Source organism: Oryza sativa, chromosome 9 (assembly GCF_034140825.1).
Source record: "Oryza sativa Japonica Group chromosome 9, ASM3414082v1".
Taxonomy (NCBI): Eukaryota; Viridiplantae; Streptophyta; class Magnoliopsida; order Poales; family Poaceae; genus Oryza; species Oryza sativa.
In genome coordinates this window covers 15,986,292-16,004,951 of record NC_089043.1, presented here as the reverse complement: position 1 = coordinate 16,004,951, position 18,660 = coordinate 15,986,292, and the positions used below count along the sequence as shown (strand labels likewise).

The 18,660-nt window shown below is 42.4% G+C and overlaps 1 protein-coding gene across 1 annotated transcript; it reads left to right on the top strand.

The window, feature by feature from the left end:
* Positions 1-263: 263 nt before the first annotated feature.
* Positions 264-16,829, top strand: LOC136351702 (uncharacterized). The gene is made up of 2 exons (XM_066303972.1): positions 264-2,586; positions 16,819-16,829. The coding sequence occupies exons 1-2, from the start codon at positions 264-266 to the stop codon at positions 16,827-16,829; spliced, it is 2,334 nt and encodes a 777-aa protein (XP_066160069.1).
* The last annotated feature ends 1,831 nt before the right edge of the window (positions 16,830-18,660 follow it).

Here is an 18,660-nt window from a genome sequence, read left to right as displayed (position 1 = left end):
GTTTGTTGCGTGTGTTGCTTCCTAAGCCTAACTTTGTACCATCGAACACGTATCAAGCGAAGAAACTCATATGTCCTTTATCTCTTGGTGTAGAAAAGATTCATGCTTGTAAGAATCACTGCATATTATACCGTAAAGAATATGCGGAATGGGAATGTTGCCCAACGTGTGGCACAAGTCGGTATAAAACGGGGAATGGGCCCGTAGATTCAGAGTGTACCGATCCAGATTCTAATAAGGGTAAGCGCGGGAAGATTCCTTCAATGGTGATGTGGTACCTACCAATTAAGGACCGCCTGAAGCGTCTGTACTCAAACCCGACTGATGCTGAGTTGATGAGATGGCATCAAGAGAGCCGGAAAATATATGGTATGATTCGACATCCCGCCGACGCTCGCCAGTGGAAGACATTTGATGCAAAACACCCAGAATTTGCTAAGGATCCTAGGAATGTAAGGTTTGCGTTGAGCACTGATGGAATGAACCCGTTTGGTGACTTAAGCAGCTCGCACAGCACATGGCCAGTCCTTCTCACAATGTATAATCTTCCAACATGGATATGTCAGAAACGAAAGTACATTCTACTCACTATCCTCATACAAGGTCCAAACCAACCTGGAATCGACATAGATGTTTTCCTTGAGCCTTTGATGGAGGACATGGAGGAGCTTTGGAAAGAAGGGTTACGACTATGGGATGAGTTTAAGCGGGAGCACTTCAATCTACGTGCGATCATATTCGTTACCATCAATGACCTACCTGCAAACTTTTCATTATCTGGGCAGATTAAAGGGAAGACTGGATGTCTGATATGTCTGGAGAAAACTTCATACAAATACCTGACGTCGTCTTTGAAGACAGTGTACATGCGACATCGACGGTTCCTACCACAAAGACATAGGTACCGTAAGATGGCTAGATTGTTCGATAATACAATGGAGAATGACACTGCCCCAGTAGCAAGAGGTGGTACATACGTGTATGAGATAACAAAGAAGATTAAGGTTGTATATGGAAAGGGAAAGAAGAAGACAGTAAAGAGGAAGAAAGCTGATGGTGACAACGGTACTGCGTCGCCTTTCAAGAAGCACTCAATTTTCTTTAAATACTTAGATTACTGGAAGGACCTAGAGATTCGACATGCAATTGATGTTATGCACCTCGAGAAGAACGTGTTTGATAGCACCGTTGGCACATTGCTGGACATCCCGAGTAAAACGAAGGATGGATTGAAGTCACGTAACGACCTTGTAGATTTGTCCATACGGCATGACCTTCACCCAGTAGTGCTGCCAAATGGGAAGACCGAGATTCTTCCTGCTTGTTACTCGTTGACACTTGAAGAGAAAAAAGCCTTCTGTAAATGTTTACAAGGGGTTAGAGTGCCTACTGGTTTCGCATCGAACATTAGGAAGCTAGTATCAATGAAGGATTTGTCCATTTCGGGATACAATGCGCATGATTGTCATAGGTTGCTAACGGTGTTCCTACCAATTGCTATAAGGGCAGTCAAACCAGTCCATACAAAGGTGGTTATAACAAAGTTGTGCTACTTTTTCAATCGAATTTCGCAGAAGGTATTTGATCCTTTGGAATTAGGTCCGCTTCAGACATTTGCCGTCGAGACTGTATGCCAGCTTGAGATGTATTTCCCACCATCATTTTTAGATATGATGGAGCATTTGATCGTTCACATCATCCCTCGGATTATTGAACTTGGTCCATTATACTTACATCAGATGTGGGCCTATGAGCGTTACATGTCGATCCTCAAAGGCTATGTACGCAATCGCGCTCACCCGGAAGGATCAATGATAGAGGGATACACAACTGAAGAGGCAGTCGAGTGTTGTATGGACTACATAAAGGATGCTAATGCCATTGGCATTCCTGTTCATCGACATGAAGGTAGATTGTCTGGAAGGGGTACTGTTGGTAGGAAGCAGTTCTTCGATAATGATTACAAAAAGGTGTCCGCGGCACACAACAGCGTTCCTCAACAGCTCGCTATCGTTGAGCCATTCATTGAGCGACACCTAGAAGAAATCAAAGCCTGCTTCCCAGGGCGGTCCAATGATTGGATATCAAGAGAGCACAAGCGTCGCTTTCCTCTGTGGTTGAAAGATCTAAACCTGCCAGTTGGTGATTCTGTGGAGGAACTTACTTTACAAAGACTGGCATGTGGGCCTTCAAGTATTGTCAATTCATGGCAAGGTTACGACATCAATGGATTTACCTTGAGTACGACTACGAAGGACATGAAAAGCACCGCACAAAACAGTGGGCTCCGTGTCGAAGCGATTGACACGAGTGGAGAAAAGAGGTCGTATTATGGGACCATTCAAGAAATATGGGAACTGTACTATGGCCTAAACATCCAGATCCCTGTTCTCCGTTGTGAATGGGTTAAAGACACAATAGGGGTTTCCGTTGATGACTACGGGCTAATGATAGTCGATCACAGTAAACCAGGCCACAAGGATGATCCATGGGTTTTAGCAGAGCGTGTGGCTCAAGTGTTTTATGTGAAGGACCCTTCAGATGAAAGAAAAACTATTGTCATATCCGGAAAGCAACAGATCGTCGGCATCGACAACATCGAAGACCCCAATGATTACAACCAGTTCGACGATGTACCATTGTTTACTGATCTTCCTATGCGAATTAAGAAGGTTGAGAGAACAATCGATGAAGCAAATATGTCGTACGTTCGAGCAGATGGTGTTGCCAAGGTTATTAAGTCATAGTTATTTCGTAACCTTTAGTTCTCATTGTATTCCAAATGTACGTGCATGAATTTAGGTCCCCCTTATGTTGTAATCATTAGCATGTAACATTTGATTACGAGTTTTGAGCAATTTTCATGAGTTTTCTTAGTGCCAAAAACATTTGGAATGTATAATTGTGGCGAAATATTGGGAAAAAAATATATATGGACAGTTTACTTAGAGAAAAAAAATATGAGTTTTTTTGGTAAAAAGATCTTTCTATGCGGCTGGCTTAACAGCCCGCATGGAAAGATCTTTTTCGCATGCGGCCGGCTTAACAGCCCGCATGGAAAGATCTTTTTCGCATGCGGCCGGCTTAAAAGCCCGCACGGAAAGATCTTTTTCGCATGCGGCTGGCTTAACAGCCCGCATGGAAAGATCTTTTTCGCATGCGGCCGGCTTAACAGCCCGCATGGAAAGATCTTTTTCGCATGCGGCCGGCTTATGTCGACCGCATGGAAAGATATTTTTCCATGCGGTCCCTTAAGCCGCCCGCATGCGATGATCTGCGCCTATATATAGGGAGCGCGGGGAGCCAAAATTTTCTAAGTCCTGGCTCCCGCGAAACCCTAGCCGCCAGGCTGCCAAAATTTCCCAAGTCGCCGTCGCCGTCGTCCCCGCCACCGCCGGCTCCTCCCCAAAGTCGCCCCGCCCCACGCCGTCGCCGCCGCCGCCGTCAGGACCTCTCCCCCCTCGCCGTTGCTGTCGCCGCCGCCAGGACCTCTCCCCCCTCGCCGTTGCCGTCGCCGCCGCCAGGACCTCTCCCCTCTCGCCGTCGCCGTCGCCGCCGCCAGGTCGCCGTCGCCACTGCACGGAACTCTCCCCCCTCGCCGTTGCCATCGCCGCCGCCAGGTCGTCCCCGCCGCCAAGTCGTCCCCGCTACCGCCGGCTCCTCCCCGAAGTCGCCCCGCCCCTCGCCGTCGCCGACGCCACTGCCAGGACCTCTCCCCCCTCGCCGTCGCCGTCGCCGCCGCCAGGTCGCCGTCGCCGCCGCACGGACCTCTCCCCCCTCGCCGTTGCCATCGCCGCCGCCAGGTCGTCCCCGTCGTCGCTCGGTAACATTTACTTTTAAAAAAATAAATGTGAAATGTGCAATTGTGGATTGTGGATTGTTTAATTGTGCATCGTGGATTGTGATATGTGCAATTGTGGATTGTTTAATTTTGAGAAGGTTTAATTGTGGATTGTTAAATGGAGATTTATGTTTAAATTGGGACTTATGTTTAAATTGGGACTTATGTTAAATTGGGATTTATGTATAATTGGGACTTTTGTTAAATTGAGATTTATGTATAATTGGGACTTTTGTTAAATTGGCACCTATGTTAAATTGTGACTTATGTTTAAGTTGAGACTTATGTTATATTGGGATTTATGTATAATTGTGTGGTTATTACGTGTGCGAGATGCACAGAGTAAATGGGAGGTACAAAACAACCAGTAACCGAGTAGGTCATCGAACTCTTCTCTACAAAGAAACCCATCTCGCACACACTTCTCACTGAGTACCGTTTTATTTTCCTTTCTGTGTACAGATCCCCGAAATCCCATATATTGCACAACGATTCAACCACACTACTATCTTGAACGTGGCCGCTGACCTCTGCCGATTCATCCGTCGCGATGTCTGCAACGCAAGAGGTCTCTTCTACGACAACCAGAGTGAACTCGCAATGGACGACAAATTTAAACCTCTCAGAGAGTGGGAGAAAGAACATATGCAATAACATGTACACTACTTATACATATGATGAAAAAACTGTGCCACTTGTATTATATATTTGTATGTAAATTACGATTGAATTAATGGTTATGTATTACATGTTTGTTACTGCGGCACTTGTCTTATCTTATATGCTTACTACTCCGAAATACGATAATAAATCCCTCAATAATTTAATATTAATTACGAATCACCAAAATGCTAGAATAAATATTATTTTAGCTATTCGGAAATTGAATTTCGCATGCGGTCTACTTAAGCCGCCCGCATGCGAAAATAGATCTTCGCATGCGGTCTTCTTAGGTCGACCGCATGGGAAAATATATCTTCGCATGCGGCTTCTTATATGGACCGCATGCGAAGATCTATTTTCGCATGCGGCCGTCTTAAGTGACCGCATGCGAAGATCGATCTTCGCATGCGGCTGCGACGGCCGCATGCGCAAATGGTGATCTTTGCAGACCATTTCGCGCATGCGGGCCGGCCAACCGCATGTGAAGATCGATTCCGCCCGTATGCAAAAACGCTTTCTGTAGTAGTGCGCCCTGGCGATCGATCGCCCATTAGCCCCCCTCCCCGCCCCCTATACTAGTGCATGAGAAGAGAATGAATGAAAGGATGCCATACCCTCATATATTGTGTCTCCACTTTTGTAGAACTATACGATCTCTTTTGGACTACCTCGGTAGCAGGAGCAATTGCATAATACGTTATCATCACAACGTTCTACCGGAGACCGAGAAAAAAAGAAGGATAAGAACTCGCAAATCCGTTTGACATCTCGCTAATCAAATCGCGAAAATGGATTCTCCTCTTCGTCTTTGTTCGGTTTTGCAACTCCCGACGATTACCACCAGTGCTGAGTCGAAGTCGCCGTGGAATGCCGATTAGGGTTTTTTTTTACACGGAGGAGCAAGACGAGAAAACCATTAAGTCGGAGGCTGCAAACGCCACGGTTGTACCATGCGTCGAACGTGCTGCACAGTGCACACTGACCACGTTTGCACCGTGCCCTACTCATAGATGGGTTATGGACAGGCTGTGTTCGGATGTAGGCGATGGGAATTAATCCCTCTCGTACGGAAAACGGAACAATCCATTAGCACACATCGCACCGAAAACGGAACAATCTATTAGCATGTGATTAATTAAGTATTAGCTATTTTTTTCAAAAATAGATTAATTTGATTTTTTAAGCAACTTTCGTATAGAAACTTTTGGTAAAAAACGCACCGTTTAGTAGTTTGAAAAACGTGCGCGCGGAAAACGAGGGAGATGATTTGGGAAAAGGGGTGCCGAACACACCCATATGAAATCAACTTCATACATGATATACATTTTATTTGCATAGCTATAAATCATAAGAGTTAAAATTTCAAAGTTAATAACTTAATTTGAATGGCCAAATATGTTAGCATTATTGGCCGCCATTTTCTTTAACACATATTGAAAAATTCATGGCAAAAGTCTATTAGTTAAATCTTCTAAAAAGGTCTAGAGTTTAAATAGTATCAGGAAATGTCTCACCCTCCTTCACGGTTTATAAATGTTCTTGTTGGTAAAAATATATGATGGTACATTGGTGACTCCTATCTCTGCCCCTGTTTATAGCAATATACTCTATCCGTTTCACAATGTAAGCCATTCTAGCATTTCCTACATTTATATTGATGTTAATAAATCTAGACATATACATCAATATGAATATAAAAAATGCTAGAATGACTTACATTGTGAAACGGATGAAGTACATGTTTGGAAAATATTGACAAAAGTATACTATCGTCGTATAATAGGATGCGAACTCGTGCGTGCGTACTCGCACATGTTCGCTCAGCAGGGAGATGAACTCACTCGCTTGGATTGGCAGTACACTTTCCCTACTTTGCTCACTCATTTTCTATACACGTTTTTTAAACCGTTAAACGGTACGTCTTTTACAAAATTTTCAATATGAAAGTTACTTTTAAAAAATCATATTAATCTATTCTTAAATTTTTGTTAGCTAACACTTAACTAATAATGTAATCCATTGCTCCGTTATGCATGCCGGGGAAGGGTTCCAAACCCCAAACGAATACAGCCTTATAATATATTATTGTTCCTGAACAGGGGATGCTGATGGTACCAGTGAGATTCATTAATTGAGTATGCTGCATAGAGAAAGCATAGAGCACCCATGCTCTCTATTAGTAGTATATTATACTACCAGTAGAATTAATCTAGACCATCGGTTCATAAGAACATATCACAGTACATCACTAACTTAGTCGTAGGGGTTATATTGGTATTTAAAATTTGAGTGAAATACATGGCCAGTCCTTAAACTTGTGTGGTGGTATTATTTAGATCCGTGAATTTAAAAATTGTACGTTTAGGTCCGTGCACTTGGTTTAATGTACTACACCGGTCCAAACGTCCTTTAACTGCGTTTGACCGCCAACGTGACATGCCATGTGGGCAACACTTTTGCTCTCAGCCCCCTCCACATCACAACACGTCGTGTATATCTCCTTATAGCTATACAGTGACACCAGAATCCCAAAAATCCTCAAATCGTTATTCCCTCTTATTTTTCTCCTTGCATGTATAAAAAATGCGGTCCCGATTAGCTATTGCCATTGCTCTACGCTTCAAAATGACCATATCCTTACATAACAGGCACTTGATCAACAACACCTTCTTCTTGCGACTTCAAGATGATAATGAGCTTGGAGAATGCATGGGGATGCCTAGCGTGCAAGCCGCATTGCGCTGTCTCCCGCCGCTAATCTGGCCGCACTCTGCCACCGTTAACCCCGCTACACTCTGATGCCTCCTGCCGCTAATCTCACCACCGAGGCCGCCACAGCCACTACCTCTCAGCCTCCTTCTGCTAATCTCACCATCAAAACCTAGCCGATTTAGGGATATTTTGGGGGATTTGGGTTGAAATGCACTTGTCAGGGCAAGTTATGTGCGAAGGTATATGTGTAGGGGGCTGAGCACAAAAGTATTGCCTACGTGGCATGCCACATTGGTGGTCAAACGTGGTCAAAGGACGATTGTACCGGGGGTGGTACATTAAACCAAGTTCACGGACTTAAACGTGCAATTTTAAAGTTCATAGACCTAAGTGACACCACCCACGAGTTTAAGGACCGGCCATTTATTTCACTCTTAAAATTTTATTTATTCTTCATTAATAAAATAAATTTATCCATTCATCAGATCGTATCGCTCTCCTACTCCTCAACGGCATATCATTCCGCGCGTGGCGCATTATTACTCATGTAGTTTCACTTACAAAATTTTACCAATCATAGTTAAATATAGAAAATTTTCATTTTCATTTTACGGAAGATAGAGATATAATTTTCTTTCATCAATTTTTATCTCCATTGTTTCCTTACATCTTCTTCAATTAGTTTCGTTTTGTGGTCAACAGATTTATATGCCGTTCAGCAAAATTAATTGCGTAATATTTTTTATATGCGGTTATAAAATTGGATCAGCCATGGTACCAAATCGTTGGAGAAGTTTCCAACCGATAAAGTGACTGATATTACAGGCCTATCTCGCAAGTTATAATTTTGAAACTCGCAAGTTTTTCTGGGCGAAAATAACACAGTTTTCTCCAATTAGGATACATACAACGTCCAGTAAATAAATACTACCGTCGTTCCAAAATATAACAACCTCTCACATCTTAGTAGTCCTAGGATGGATCTTATCTTATCCAAGATTATTTCATTTAGAGAGAGAGAGTACTTAACAGCACAGCAAGGAGCCACAAGGCAACGAACCAAAAAAAAAAAAACCCAGCAAATACTCAACACAAATGTTCTCTACTATTACAAGTACAACATGTTATTAATTTCTTTCAGAAAAGCCATAGAACTACTAAACGAGATTCCAGATTTACTTTTTGCACTGGTATCTTGCCACGCAACCTGAAACTGGCAGCCTGAAACGATAACAATTTAATTAAATCCAACCCAATGACTAGAATAGTGTACATAGCATTAAATAAACTACCACCTGTGTTGAAAAATGATGTGACAAGTGAAGAAATGAGGAAAGAGAAGGAAACCATGTCTTGCATGAGACATGGTTTCTACACAACATCTAAGATATCATGTGAGATAAGTAGCATTATATTTAAGTATAGAATAACAGTGTTTGCATTGAAAGAGTAGTGTCTAGGACTAGTTTCTTGATGATGTGGAGCTTATGGAAACTATCTCTATGGCATGTACAAAGGTAGAGTTAGATATGAGCTCTACGTTATCTAGATACTAACATCCTAAAATAGTTAGAAACAATATGATCTCTAATCATTAATGTATCAAAATACTTTTTCTTATTCTTCTTTCTTTTCTTTCACCACCATGCAACAAAATTTGCTCTAATAAATGCTAAGAGTCGACTCTGAGCCATTGTCATGCATAACAACCATACTCCTTTCTCTTTCTTACATGTCATCAAATTTACTTGCATGTCATAGAGAGAGATCATTAATAAAAACCGTTGTACATGCCCTAAAACTTTGATAGAAGCAGAACCAATGGAATGGAAATAAACAAAATTTTAGGTAACATGTGCCCCTTAGGGTAAAGACATATTGCATTCGAATTCTAGGATATCTATGGAGTGCCTGCATTCCACTATGAAACGAAACGACACGCGTTTATTCCTCTCTTTCCCTAGCTAAGCACCTCCCTGTCTTCACTGAATCCTTAGTGGATAGTTTGGAGAAGATAGCACCAGCAATGATATATAGAGCCATACCCGTGATGATTGAAGGTGCATGAAACAACACATTAGGAAAATAGATGACCAAATAACAATAGTTGGGCAGAAAAGAAATCTGGGTCGGCGTATTCTAAGTAGAACAACATGCTGTCGTTTGAACATGCGTTAATCCGTCTGATCTCCAATGGCAATGGGCACAACACTTGTTTAGCGTCGTATGTCGTCTAGAGCAACGTGTTCTCCACGGGAAGCAAGTCCTTTAACAATCGAAGCAGTTGTGTGAAACTTTTATCTTTCCGTTCATTACTTGTCTTAAACTTTATCAGATCCAAGATCGCAGATAATTTCGTGTGTTTCACTACACATCCGGCATACAGAGGTGTCTCGAAATTACCCACCATCCTGATAAACTTCCCATAGTCTCTCTTGTTGTAACCTGGGTCCTCAATATCACGCAGCATTGTTTTAAAAGTATCATTATCAACTCCACCTGATGGGCGCCCAACAAGGCTTGGACAAACATATAATCTTCGTGGCCTTCCTCGTTCAGACCATCACCACCGCCCACTTCGTCACCAATATTCTCTAGCTCTTGCTTTCAATGCTTGGTCCAACATATATAACCCTTCATGAATCCTCGACAGATTAGATGCGTATGTATTTGTGCAATACTGACAAAGATCTTCTGTTCTTACAATCAAAGCATTGAAAAGTAGTAAGTAGTGAATTGATTGTTCGTTTTATTCTTGTCTTGCTCTACAACATTTATGAAATTGGCAACGCCCCTTTCTAAACTCTTGGCTCGCTCGATCACTTCCAAACATACAATTTCTATCCATCTGCAAATTATGAAAAAAATTAGATATAATATCTATAGCTATAATACACGGAAATTATAGTTGTAATTTATTTATTATTACCTGGGGAGCCTCTTGTATTTTTATTCAAATAAATAGCAAAAATTCGCCCCTCTAGCCTCTCTCCCGAGGTGTGAATAGTATAATGCGTGGGATAACTATTCCTCGAAGGTCTTAGGGTATTTATAGTGTGGGTTATCCATAACGGGCCACAACCAAATCTCATCAAAGATTAACTCATATCGGTGATGGGCTTCACAATCATCTTTGTCAGGCCATAACACTGGGTCCGTCACCGATGACTTTGACCCGTGAAGGGGTTTTGGTGCGGCCCGTCACCGTTTACCTTTAACGGGCCGCAGCCAAACCTTATCACCGATGAGGGTCATCGGTGGCAGGCCTAGTCTTAGGACTCAGATGCTGCCTCCCTCGGTGCTTCTTTGACAGGGCATTTTGCGGCTCAACAAAGATGAGTACCTTTGTAAAGGGTTCGCATGTCTCCGTCACAGATAGATCGATTGGGATGTCCGGTTCTATACTAATGTATTCTACGTCACATCACAAGGAGAGAAATAGAAGAAAAAGAAAGTAAGGAGGAAGAGAAGAATAGGCTAATATGTGGACCCTTAGTTTGGGTGGGGCCGGTCCACGTCATACAAAATCGCTGCAAAACTGTGACTCTGTTTATATTGATCTGTAGAAGTTGGTGGGCATCCTATACCCTGTTTTGCGTTTGTTGTTTTAGGGACAGGAATATAACTCGACCAGTAGTTGAGGTCTAATCTGAATTGGGCTCTCACGTTAGCTACAGCCCGTTTTGGGCCCATATATGCCAGGCCGTTACGTCAGTCACTACTCCGTTACTGCCTAGCTGAAACAAGCCCCTAGCCCCCTACGTCGGCGGGAATCCCGTTCCGGCCCAGGCCGTAGAATGCAACTCGACTCTCAGCCTCAGGTTGGAAAAAATAATCTAATTTGACTTCCTTAAATATGGGTGTGCTTAGTTCGTGAAAAGAAAAATTTTAGTTGTCACATCGGATGTTTGATCGGATGTCGGAAAGATTTTTCGGACACGAATGATAAAACTAATTTCATAACTCACCTGGAAACCGTGAGACGAATTTATTAAGTCTAATTAATCCTTCATTAGCACATGTGGGCAAATGTAGCACTTATGACTAATCATGGACTAATTAGTCTCAAAAGATTCGTCTCGCGATTTCTGTACAAACTGTGCAATTAGTTTTTTATCTATATTTAATGCTCCATGCATGTGTCCAAAGATTCGATGTGACATTTTTGGAAAACAAATTTGGGAAGTAAACAAGGCCATAGTTGATCTAATTTGTCCCTCAATTATAAAACTGGATATAATTTTAACTATTAGAACCGTGCAATACGACTCCCTCAGCTATAATAATGACGATTTTCACTCATGTGGCATCCACGCAGTAGCTCCGCATCATAGAGAATAGAAAAAAATAGGATGAGGCTCACATGTTAGAGCATCACCAATAGTCCCCTGATCCATATTGCCAAAACTAATTTTGAGTGATTTTAGTTCAAAAATCAGCTCCAACAAATCACCTACTCTCTTGCTCAAGATTTAGAGTTCCCATCTCCTGAATTCTCGCTCTGTGGATAAAGGGAGCGCAATCTCGCCTCTTCCGCTCCCAATCACGCGCTCTCCGCCTCTCTCCTTATGTTCCGGCGCGTGGGTGCGATCTCTTTGTGTGCGGGAAAAGTAAGAAAACGAAAATTTTTATTGGTAATTTAACTGAATAGCTCACTTTTAGTTTTGGAATTGAATTTAGGCTTTCTTTTAGAAAGAGGAGTTTTTTCTTCCTATTTTAAGTTTAGGAAATCAAAATATCAACTTTTGATTATAGATTAGTGCTAATCTGTTGGTGTTGTTCTCCTCTCTTGTCTATCCTTTTTAGCCGTAGCGGGACGGCGATGCTCTTCGGTGGGTGCAAAGGCCGGGAGATGGCCGCTTTTCATTTCTTTTTCTTTTCCGGCTTCGTTTCTCCGAGCATTACAGAGTCCAGATAAACCTGCCAAGAGAGTCGTAGATAGTTCTCATCCTCCCTGTGTGTTGCAGTACTACTCCAGCGAGGAAACGTCGACACGGCAAGTTGCAACTTTGCACAACGACAGGTAATTTCCAGAGCACTACACATCGACAAGCGCGCGCGGGGAGCCGGGCGGATAACTCCACGGGCGCGCGTCGTGATCCCAGTTTGTTCCGCTCGCTCGTGCATGCGCTCACGCACGCACTTGCCGGGGGGCAATCACAACGCCCGGCCGGCAGCCAGCCGATCGAGCCGAAAGTCCAAATTCTTCCGGCAAGCGCACCAGTGATGGCAACGGCACCTGCACTGCACCCTTGTGCGCGCCCCGCGTCCGGAGCTTCCCCGGCGGTGCGCGTCGCCGTCTTTTTTTTTTCTCTCTCTCTCGCCAACACGCAAAAAGGACTCACGCAGCAGCGCAGGTGTCGCAGCGTCGCCAAGCGCGGGCCCCGACGCATATACGCGTGCACGCGGAAATGCTCCCCTGGGCGCCTCCCTCTCCTCCACCCTTTTTTTTTTTCACCGCATTACTTTTCTATTTTATAAATTTATGCACCTAAAATTTATACATCTTAAGTTTACACATCTAAAGTCTAGACACCTAAAATTTATATATCTGATTTAAATTTGAATTTGAATCCAAATATTTTTATATATAATATTTTATACATCTAAAGTTTATACACCTAAAGTTTATAGACGCAAAGTTTATAAGTCAAAAGTTTATATACCCAATTTAAATTTGCATTTCAATTCAAATATTAATTTATAGACTCAAAGTTTACAAGTCAAAAGTTTACATACCCGTTTTAAATTTGAATTTGAATTCAAATTATTTATATATAGTATTTCTATACATAAATTTTTTCAACCTTGTGTATTTTATTTTTTAAAATTTATGTTGTAGTAGGAAGAGAAGAAGGCGAGGAGGAAGGAAGAACAGTGTATAGGGGGATGGGGGTGATCGCCTGGGGCGATCACCCACCCCATTAGCCGCCCCCCGTGCACGTGAAGGTCTACATGCCGCGTGTGCACCGTGCCACCTCGCTCATCGGTATACGTATATAATCCATTGGTAAAAAAAAACTCAACCAAATACATAATGAGATCATGTAAGTCTAAATTTGTTGTATTAGAAAATATCATATGCTCATCTAGGATTATTTTTTTTTACGGAGAGAGTACTCATTAGCGCTAGCTCGCTCTCTCTATGGCGCTTGCACCCCGCGGATATAGTATGGTTCATCCTGTTCCGCTTGACTCCTCATCATTGCTCCATTGAAGAAGGGTACCGCCGCCCCACTACTGCAGCCTTGCAGCCTCTCCTAAACCTCGCACCGCCCTACTGCCGCTGAGAAGGCCGAAGAGAGTAGAGATAGGAGGTAGGGAATGAACGAGAGGGAGGATGAGATGTGGGCCTTACTATATTTTTATATTTATGTGATGACTGGTCTGTCATATCAGCGAAAACCAAGGGAATCGTTTTACATGGTTTTAATATTTGAAGGAGTCGTTATATATGGTTTTATTGTTAGAGACGATATGAATAAAATCTGTCCTATATTTGATGGATTTGATTGAACTTTTCCCACTCCAAGTTCTAGATCACGTCCGAGTTTCGACGATATACTTGTTCATTGAATACAATTTACCAGCTAGACGGGCTGCCACGTTAGATTCATATACTTGCCAATTTACAAATTAAAGGGGCCTACATCTTTATCTCTACTATTGTAAAAGTTGAAGATGTTTTTGTTGGAATTTTGGTACGTAATCCGTGTTTGAGTTGGTTATATGTTGCCCTTATTCAATTCGACGTGAATCTAGCATAACTATTATAATCTTCTATCCCAACCCAACCCCTTCCCCTCCCAACCAGCCCACACTTTCGACGGGGGATACCCGTAGACCGGATTTAGAGGGTATTGGGGTACGCTGGTACGAGAATCTACGTAATACGACATCAAGCAGGCAGAAAATAAAGATTATACTGGTTCAGGCCCCTTGATAGGTAATAGCCCTAATTCAGTTGATATGGGATTATATGATGGAAACCACAGATTACAAAGGAAATAGCAGAACTCAACGATACTGATAAGATCGTAGCCAAGTTGATTCGACTAGATCTCCCGGCGACTTGGCTGCTGTAGGCTCCGGCTTCGTAGGCTGTGGTGGATGTGTTGGTGGTAAGATTCGATGCCTTAGGTCCTCCCAGGGGTCCCTTTAATACCGTAGGTCAACTGGTCTCCAAGTAGGACTCGGAGACAACGGACCCGACACGATACAATGACGACCCAGTTCTATCCGAGTAGGACTCCTTCCATCTGTGGACTCCACGATGGATTTCCTTAACTTATGCTGAGAACGTCCGTATACGCGAAAACATACCATATCGATATGTGACGTACATCAAAGGGTAGAGGGTATACCTTACCCGTAACCCTGACACACACCATCTTGTTGTCCCATCCTGCACACCCTTCCTTCGATCAGCGTCCTTTTTTCTCTCCCGTTTTTTTTTCCATTTTCTCCTTTTCTTTTCTCCCAATTCCTGATCCTCCCCCTCTCATTCCATTCTCCTCTTTTTTGTTCTTCTCTTTTCTCCTCATAATTTTTTTTCTTTTGAATTTATTTTTCAATTTATCATTGTTTAAGTTGTGTATACGATAAGTTTGTTACTTTGCAAATACTTTCTATCTACTTTGTAAGAAAATTGAATAATCAAAATTTCAATATTTGGTGTATGATTTATAACAAAATACACTTGCGTCAACTTATGAAATAGTCATCCGATTGATTTGTGAGGGAAAGCTGCACACACGGGATTCTTCGTGTGATGACGCATAAGGCAGGCGCAACCGGGTTCGGTGCTATATATGATATCTAACTTCATTCTACTATTGTTTTATCTGTCTTGTTTCGGTTTGTCGTGTAAATTGATAGAATTTTTATGAATTGCGAAAATTGTTTTCACCAATTGCAACACATCTCTACCGGAGAATGGATTTTTTATACCAGTTTGTAACCCTTTTACTACCGGTTATATCAACCGGAGCTACATTATCGAGACTAAAGATGTCAGTATAAAAGATGCATACTAAGTCAAAAAAAAATATGCGGGATGCATGATTCGAACTCAAGATCACTCGCCTCAACACTCACGCGTGTTACCATCCCACTTGCCATGTACATCTAACTTGGATAGAGATATTTTCTTTTGAACTAACCCAATTATCTTTAGTCTGGGTTGGTGGTACCAACCCGGATTAAAGATCCTCCATCTTTGGTCTCGATTGGTGTTACCAGCCGGTGTTAAAAATGTATTTTTAGTATCAACCGGGACAAAAAGTATTTTAAGGGACTTGGTCTTTTAAAACCGGTACTAAAACATTTTTCTAATCGAGATATTTGTGTTTTGGGACTAGGATAAACGATCATTTCTCTAATAGTGCATATATTTTTGCTAGCAAATAAAGAAACGAAACTAATGATCCAAGTTAATACTATTATACTACTATGCAAAAGGACCCAGGCAAGATTCCACAAAAAGAACCACACGTTATTTTCGTTTGACGTGAAACATGCTTTTTCTTTTTAATTCGGAATACAGGGTTAAGGTTTTGAGGAAAGCGATCCTCTTCGATTCCTCTTCCGTAATGGAAAGTGTCGTTGAGAAATTTGATGGATAAGAAAGCAATAGAATATTTGAAATTAACAAGTTACTTGATATGTTTACAGGGACATATCACGGAAACTGAACCCTAATCATAAAATGTTTATCATAGGTTTAGTTTATCCGTTACAATACATGCACGGACAGTCCATTGAGAAAAAGAAAAAGAAAAAGAAAAAGAAAAAAAAAACGAGATCTCTCCATCCTCGTACGCCTTATCTCGATGGAATCCTGAGTCCTGACAGAAGCCCCCGCTACAGTACACTGATTGTTATGACCACTAATCCTATCAGACAGAGTCCAAGGCCTAAACGTGTGAGGCGGCGCAATACTTTCGTTACTGGGCCGGATTGGGTGTGAGCTGTGTGAGCCCTGGTGTGGTATATAAACACCAGCTGGCGCAGGGGTGGAGGCATCGAAATTGTAATTGGCAAACACTATTCCTCTCTAATTCCAACCTCTCCCCTGCTACTCTGCTCTCTCTGCTCTGTTCTTCCTTTCTCCTCTTCCTCCCAAACTGCTTGATGAAATTCCTCTAAGCGGATCGTAACACTGATGTCCAGACTCCTGAGTCTCCGCTACATTACACGGGATGTCTTGTTCGGTGGAATCGGCAGAAGCCGATGGTTTCGGATCGGAGCGGGCCGGCCGAGGCGTCGACGTGGCTAGCAGCTTACGTGTTGCAACTGCCGCCGGCTGCTCTTTGCTCCCACGTCACGGTGCATCGGAGACACAGGCGAACATTGGGGCGCCTGCCTTTCGATTAGCCGCAACCAAACCTCGGTGCGGGGTGTGCTCTGACGACTACGTACAGATCTAGACGATGTTGTTCATCTCCTACGCCGGTTCAGATCGTCTGCTCGTGGTGAACTATCAAGCATTAAGCAGTAGCAACAATTAGCGATGTAACGAGATGCATATGCCATATGCTTGTTTGGTTTTCATTAGTTTGTCTTTTGGTTTTGTTTACTTTTGCTTTATACTTACTGTGTAGGTTTGTTATGATGTGAACCTTATAATAATTGGCTGTAACTCGTTGGGTAAAGATGAAGATATTTTATTCTATTATAAAAAATATGTTTATACAAATGGTTAATCAAATTTTACAAAAGGAAAACCATATCATCATCTTAAAAAAAAGCTAATATAGATTTTTTTTTCATTGCAATGCACGAATGTTATACTAGTATAACAAAATCTAGAAATGCTTATATCTATGGTGTAAAGCTTGGAGGCGGTGCACAACTCTAATACCTCCTCCACTAAGCTCGGAATTAGTCCTGGTCCTTAATTTCATATGCAGAACTTCATTGTCAGAATGTAATAACATAAGTGACAGTCTAAACCCTCCACCTCAGCTAATTTCGGTAAGAAAAAGTTTAGTAGCAAGAGAGTTAACGAGAAAAAAAATGAATAAACCATTTCTCATAAAGAAACCAACTCTACGTAGAAACTAAGAATGAATAAAATAGATAGGTGGATGAACAAACAGAGAATTGAGGTGATTGGATGAGACGTCACTGATCTCACCGATGTGGAACAAAATTGCCGCCGATCTTAAAATCCTAATTCTATCTATTTCGATACCCTTCTCCCGAGTTCCTCGGTGCCCGCTGAGGAGCAAATGGCGGTGGCAACGAGCCGGTGGAGTGTCGTCATCGAGGCAGTGATTATAATTTCGGTTCGAAATTTTTGAAATTTCAATAGTTTTGGACCCCCGGACAAGTGATTATCTCAGTTGAAATGTTCGGTTTTTCTAGTACCGAAATGACCAATTTCGGTTTAAATCGAAATTGAAAACCATGCATCGAGGTGCCTATGCGTGGCGAGCTTCATGTCGCGCATGGTTCTGTAGGGGTCCAAGACGCCGAGTGAGGTCAAGGGTTCGTGCGAGCTGAGGACGACGCCGAGCGAAGTGGTGGCGACGATGGCCATGGGCACGCGGCGAGCTAATGCCGCGGCGCGTCGTCCCCTAGCTATCTCGGTTCTTCTTCCCGGTGCGGCACAACGTACTCTGTTCCGAGGTGAGCCTCGCGCGCCCACGCAAAGGCGACCTGATGTTGCCACAAGGGTGGTTCATGGCGAGGCTGATGTGCCGTGACCTCTCGCACGAAGGCGGCGAGGAATCTTACATGAATAAAAGAATGCTTAGCCCAACATGATCACCAATCTAATTTAATCTGGAATTTAATTTGGTGTACTAACCATTGTCAATTTAAGCCACGGATGCCTTCTTACTCTGTTGTTCTTATGTTCTTCTTCTACCTCTTGAGTAGAAGTTGAGGGAGTTCGTTTTGTGATCGCCTGCTTGAAGCGGAAGGGGTTGCAGGCGATCGTCCTCCGTGTGCACCATCATCTGCAAGGAGAAAATCGCACTACGAATCCCCTCAATCGATTTCTTAGAATCGGTTATCTTATAGGGTTTATGGGACAGAATAATAGAAAGTTGAGAGATCGCCATTCTTTCGTTAATTAGTATCGCTGTGGGGAATCGGAAGCGATTCAAAATAGGAAGTATTGGTGCTGATCAATACACTTAATTTGCAATTAAGGAAATTAACCGTGATTTATTCGCGTTAATTGCGCGGGCCATGAGTGAAATTGGCCGTGTACGTGATTGTCTTTGCTGACAGATTATTTCCCAACAACAAGCTACTAGTACCAAATTTCGTGATTGTCTTTGCTGACAGATTATTTCCCAACATCAAGCTACTAGTACCAAATTTTAGTCGCATATAAAAAAATTGGAGGAAACGGCCCAGTCGCCCGATACTTCTAAAAAAAATCGACCGTTAATTGTTGTTGCAGTTGACTAATAAATGAAATATTAATTATA